This window comes from Boleophthalmus pectinirostris, unplaced genomic scaffold (genome assembly GCF_026225935.1).
Source record: "Boleophthalmus pectinirostris isolate CB_2022bp ecotype Guang Dong unplaced genomic scaffold, ASM2622593v1 HiC_scaffold_15, whole genome shotgun sequence".
In the NCBI taxonomy this organism is placed as follows: domain Eukaryota; kingdom Metazoa; phylum Chordata; class Actinopteri; order Gobiiformes; family Gobiidae; genus Boleophthalmus; species Boleophthalmus pectinirostris.
In genome coordinates, this window is record NW_026571070.1 from 1,890,005 (window position 1) to 1,895,004 (window position 5,000).

At 41.6% G+C, this 5,000-nt stretch overlaps 1 protein-coding gene across 1 annotated transcript in view; it reads left to right on the forward strand.

Annotated features, from left to right (window-relative positions):
• The window catches only part of LOC129408172 (uncharacterized), a 10,359-nt gene extending 9,503 nt beyond the window's left edge, over positions 1-856 (forward strand). The window contains exon 5 of the mRNA XM_055151214.1: positions 132-856. Coding sequence (XP_055007189.1) covers positions 132-327 — 196 coding nt within the window. The 3' untranslated portion in view covers positions 328-856. The remainder of the gene's footprint in view (positions 1-131) is intronic.
• Positions 857-5,000: the final 4,144 nt, after the last annotated feature.

Genomic DNA, 5,000 nt, shown 5'->3' on the forward strand with positions numbered 1-5,000 from the left:
AAACTACTTTACGTTCAAATGTTTTATTTTATTTTACATTTTTATTTGAACTTTTTCGGGCTAAATGTGACACAGTGGGGCTTTAACTACCTTCAAATATCTGATGTTTGTTTGTTTTTATTTTCTTTCAGAGAGAAACTCAAAGCTAAAACTCAGACTCCTCCCACCCAGAGGTCTCTGCTCTCTATGCTCACCGACAGCCCCTCCAGCTCCTCTTTCATCTCCTCCTCAGCTCCTCCTCCGTCTTCCACCTCCTCCTTCTTCTCCTCCGACCTCTCGTCTGCTGCTGAGGAGATTTCTTCTGGAGAGATTGAAGACATGAACTAGTTTTACATTTATATAATAGTCCAAGACCTGTTTGTTTCCATGGAGATGTTACATTACATTGTCTAGAATGTTCCTCAGTGTTGTGGTGGTGGTGTTGAATCAGACCTGTTCTTCAGACTGTTCTTCTCAGATCTTGTACTCGGTGATTCCTGCAGGTTTGAGGATGTTTTGTTTGTCAGAGGTCAGAGCTGCAGAGACATTCAGGCGCTGCAGGGAGGATTTAAATGTGTCTGGCACAGATTTGGAGAAATTAGCAAAATATTTCAGGAGCTGAGCTTTCTGTTTATTTGTCATGAATTTTAGATGTTTCAGAATTAGTATTTTTATTTATATCTCAGTGAGTCTCAGAGAGTCTCAGTGAACTTTTGTTTAAACATTTGGACATTTATTTATTTTATTAAATTAAACAAAACTGTATTTATTTCTGAATTCTAACAGATTATCTCTATTTACTGTAAACTTGGAATGTATTTATTTTTTCTTCAAAAGTGTGAAACAGAATTGCTGAATAAAGAGTCTTAAACCCTGAGTGTGTTCAGAGCTCTTCATGCTGTTTGAGAATTTAAAAAAATAATTGCTAAATAAATGATAGATTGAATTTCACACTGACATCACACTGGGGGTGTTCTGCTTGGATGTCTATGGTGGAATATTATTAACATTATATATGAATACCACGGTGACACAAGTTACGCATGAAAAGTTTTAGTTTAGTTTAAAATCTCAAGAAAAACACAAGAGTGATTTAAATGTCACATTTTCATTTCCTGTGATCAGAACGTTCATGATTCTGTTCAGTTTGATTTGACACGAAAAGTGAAAGAAACTGAAAAACATTAGCTTATGCTAATGCTAACGCTAACACTAATGCTAATGCTAACACTCACGCTAATGCTAAGGCTAACTTGTGAGTGTGGTGTTATTAGAGTGACGTGTTTAACAACTCAGGTCAGATCTCGGTTGGAGCTCAGGTCAGTCAGGTCAGGTCAGATCTCTGTTGGAGTTCAGGTCAGTCAGGTCAGATCTCTCTTGGAGCTCAGGTCAGTCAGGTCAGATCAGATCTCTGTTGGAGCTCAGGTCAGTCAGGTCAGGTCAGATCTCTGTTGGAGCTCAGGTCAGTCAGGTCCTTCAGATTGAAAAAATAAAACTCAGATTCAAGTCAACTTGAGTGACAGAGCTTCAGACAGAGCAGTGCCTCGAGTCGCAGAGGGGAGGACTCAGACTCGAGGAAAAAATCTGAAAATACTTTTCTCTGACACAGCAACATGCCCACTGAAGTACTGTGTACTCTGAAGTACTTGAAGTACTGTGTACTCTGTAAGTACTGTGTAGCGCTTCACTGTCATCACCTCCAGCAGACCACACAAAAACACACATATGAGTCAGGACTAAACCAGGACTAAATCAGGTCTAAACCAGGACTAAACCAGGACTAAACCAGGTCTAAACCAGGTCTAAACCAGGTCTTGCTGGTGTTTCCTCCCTGTGCCTCAGTATTGACACAAACACATGTGAGGTGCTGTAAACAGAGTCTTTGGGTTCACAGCTGGACTGAGGCTCAAACGGGGTCTGGAGTCTGGACCAGGGCTTGGACCAGGATTTAGACCAGGACTCACTGATAGACTGTTATAAATAAGTTATAATAATATATAATATTATAACTGACTCTTCGCTCTGATTGGTGGAGAGATGCAGGTCGTGACTTGTGATTGGCTGAAAATAATTGAATACAAACATGTGAAGGTTTATCACCAGTTTAATATAAAAATATACAGTGAAATCATGAACAGTACAGGAAAAGTCTAATCTGTGTGGAGCCTGCAGGTTAGTGGTTCTATTCCCTGATCTGAGCCAAACACAAAAAGAGCACAGATAAACGGGAGGAGGGGTGTGGGAGGGCATCCGGGTTAATTTCCACGTGAAAAGCCCTGAGGGTAAAAACAGTGAAGCAAACGAACATCCTGAGACTCACACTTCAAACATTCTGGATTTAAAAATACTTTCACTTTAGTCTGATTCAGTTTTACAAAACTCTGTTGTTTTGGCCTCGTGTGTCACAGTGTGTTGAGCGTTCGCCCTGCGGTGAGACGGCGTCACACAGACTCAGCTTTAGCTCTGATTTCAGCTCTAAAGATGAAACACCACAGGGTACGTGGTTCAGTTCTCCGCTGAGCGCAGCTGCTGTTGTTTGTCTCAGACGTATAAAGAAGAATTCAGCGTTTGGCTCCAGTCAAATGAAGCTCAGTGAGGCTGGAAGCTATTACAGCAATGAAAAGTCAATCAGGAGCGAGGCTGTTTACGGTAACGCCGCTTCCTGTCCGCGCCGCTGGTTTAGCGGGGAGCGGGCGCTTAGCAAGTTAGCGGGAGCGACCTCGCGGAAAGGAGTCGGTTCAAAAAGAGTCTCTCATCGTATTTATTTAAGAGACAGAAGCCAAAGTGTTTCAATAAACTGATCCAGGCTCAGATCTGTTTAAAACGCTTCAAACTGAGACTGGAGTGTGTTTACCTTCTGGAAAGATCCAAAGAAAACACTAAAATAATAAACTTTAATAAACTCCTCTGCCGCTCGTGTGACTCGCAGCAAAATCATTTACAGTCGATGATAAACACACAAATTATACAGAAAAAGATTCATTTCATGTTAAAGAACCGTTCAAACGAGTCGATTCACTCACTTCCTGTTTGCTGGCACGTTAGCGCATGACCCTAGCAGGTTAGCGCATTAGCGTGTTAGCGATGTCTGTTCATATAAACTGTGGACAGAACACTTCCCCCTCTCCACTCACAAGAATATTAAAATAAAATAATAATAATAATAATATTAAATCCTACATATTCAGAAGTCCTGGTCTGGTTTCTGAAGTGCGGCTCTTGAGTTTTAGAGTTTTGTGCTTTTCTCATTCTGTGTTTACATTTAACAAAATAAAACATTTCAGGTTTAAAAACACTATCATGGCTTTGGTCCTGTTATAGTCCTGGTTTAGTCCTGGTTCAGTCCTGTTATAGTCCTGGTTTAGTCCCGGTTCAGTCCTGTTATAGTCCTGGTTTAGTCCCGGTTTAGTCCTGTTATAGTCCTGGTTTAGTCCTGTTATAGTCCTGGTTTAGTCCTGTTATAGTCCTGGTTTAGTCCTGGTTCAGTCCTGTTATAGTCCTGGTTTAGTCCTGGTTTAGTCCTGGTTCAGTCCTGTTATAGTCCTGGTTCAGTCCTGTTATAGTCCTGTTTAGTCCTGTTATAGTCCTGGTTCAGTCCTGTTATAGTCCTGTTATAGTCCTGGTTCAGTCCTGTTATAGTCCTGGTTTAGTCCTGTTTTAGTCCTGGTTTAGTCCTGTTATAGTCCTGGTTCAGTCCTGTTATAGTCCTGGTTTAGTCCTGGTTTAGTCCTGTTATAGTCCTGGTTCAGTCCTGTTATAGTCCTGTTATAGTCCTGGTTTAGTCCTGGTTTAGTCCTGGTTTAGTCCTGTTATAGTCCTGGTTCAGTCCTGTTATAGTCCTGGTTCAGTCCTGTTATAGTCCTGGTTTAGTCCTGTTTTAGTCCTGTTATAGTCCTGGTTCAGTCCTGTTATAGTCCTGGTTTAGTCCTGTTTTAGTCCTGGTTTAGTCCTGTTATAGTCCTGGTTCAGTCCTGTTTAGTCCTGGTTTAGTCCTGTTATAGTCCTGTTTAGTCCTGTCCTTTATAGTCCTGTTATAGTCCTGGTTTAGTCCTGGTTCAGTCCTGTTATAGTCCTGGTTCAGTCCTGTTATAGTCCTGGTTCAGTCCTGTATAGTCCTGGTTATAGTCCTGGTTTTAGTCCTGTTTATAGTCCTAGTCCTGTTTATAGTCCTGGGTTTAGTCCTGTTATAGTCCTGGTTATAGTCCTGTTATAGTCCTGGTTCAGTCCTGTTATAGTCCTGGTTTAGTCCTGGTTCAGTCCTGTTATAGTCCTGGTTCAGTCCTGTTATAGTCCTGGTTCCTGTTTTAGTCCTGTTATAGTCCTGGTTCAGTCCTGTTATAGTCCTGGTTTAGTCCTGTTTTAGTCCTGGTTTAGTCCTGTTATAGTCCTGGTTCAGTCCTGTTATAGTCCTGGTTTAGTCCTGTTATAGTCCTGGTTCAGTCCTGTTATAGTCCTGTTATAGTCCTGGTTTAGTCCTGGTTCAGTCCTGTTATAGTCCTGGTTCAGTCCTGTTATAGTCCTGGTTCAGTCCTGTTATAGTCCTGGTTTAGTCCTGGTTCAGTCCTGTTATAGTCCTGGTTCAGTCCTGTTATAGTCCTGTTTATAGTCCTGGTTTAGTCCTGTTTTAGTCCTGGTTTAGTCCTGTTTTAGTCCTGGTTCAGTCCTGTTATAGTCCTGGTTCAGTCCTGTTATAGTCCTGGTTTAGTCCTGGTTCAGTCCTGTTATAGTCCTGGTTTAGTCCTGGTTCAGTCCTGTTTTAGTCCTGGTTTAGTCCTGTTATAGTCCTGGTTCAGTCCTGTTATAGTCCTGTTATAGTCCTGGTTTAGTCCTGTTTTAGTCCTGGTTTAGTCCTGTTATAGTCCTGGTTTAGTCCTGGTTCAGTCCTGTTATAGTCCTGTTTTAGTCCTGTTTTAGTCCTGTTTAGTCCTGGTTTAGTCCTGTTATAGTCCTGGTTCAGTCCTGTTATAGTCCTGGTTTAGTCCTGTTATAGTCCTGGTTTAGTCCTGTTTAGTCCTGTTTAG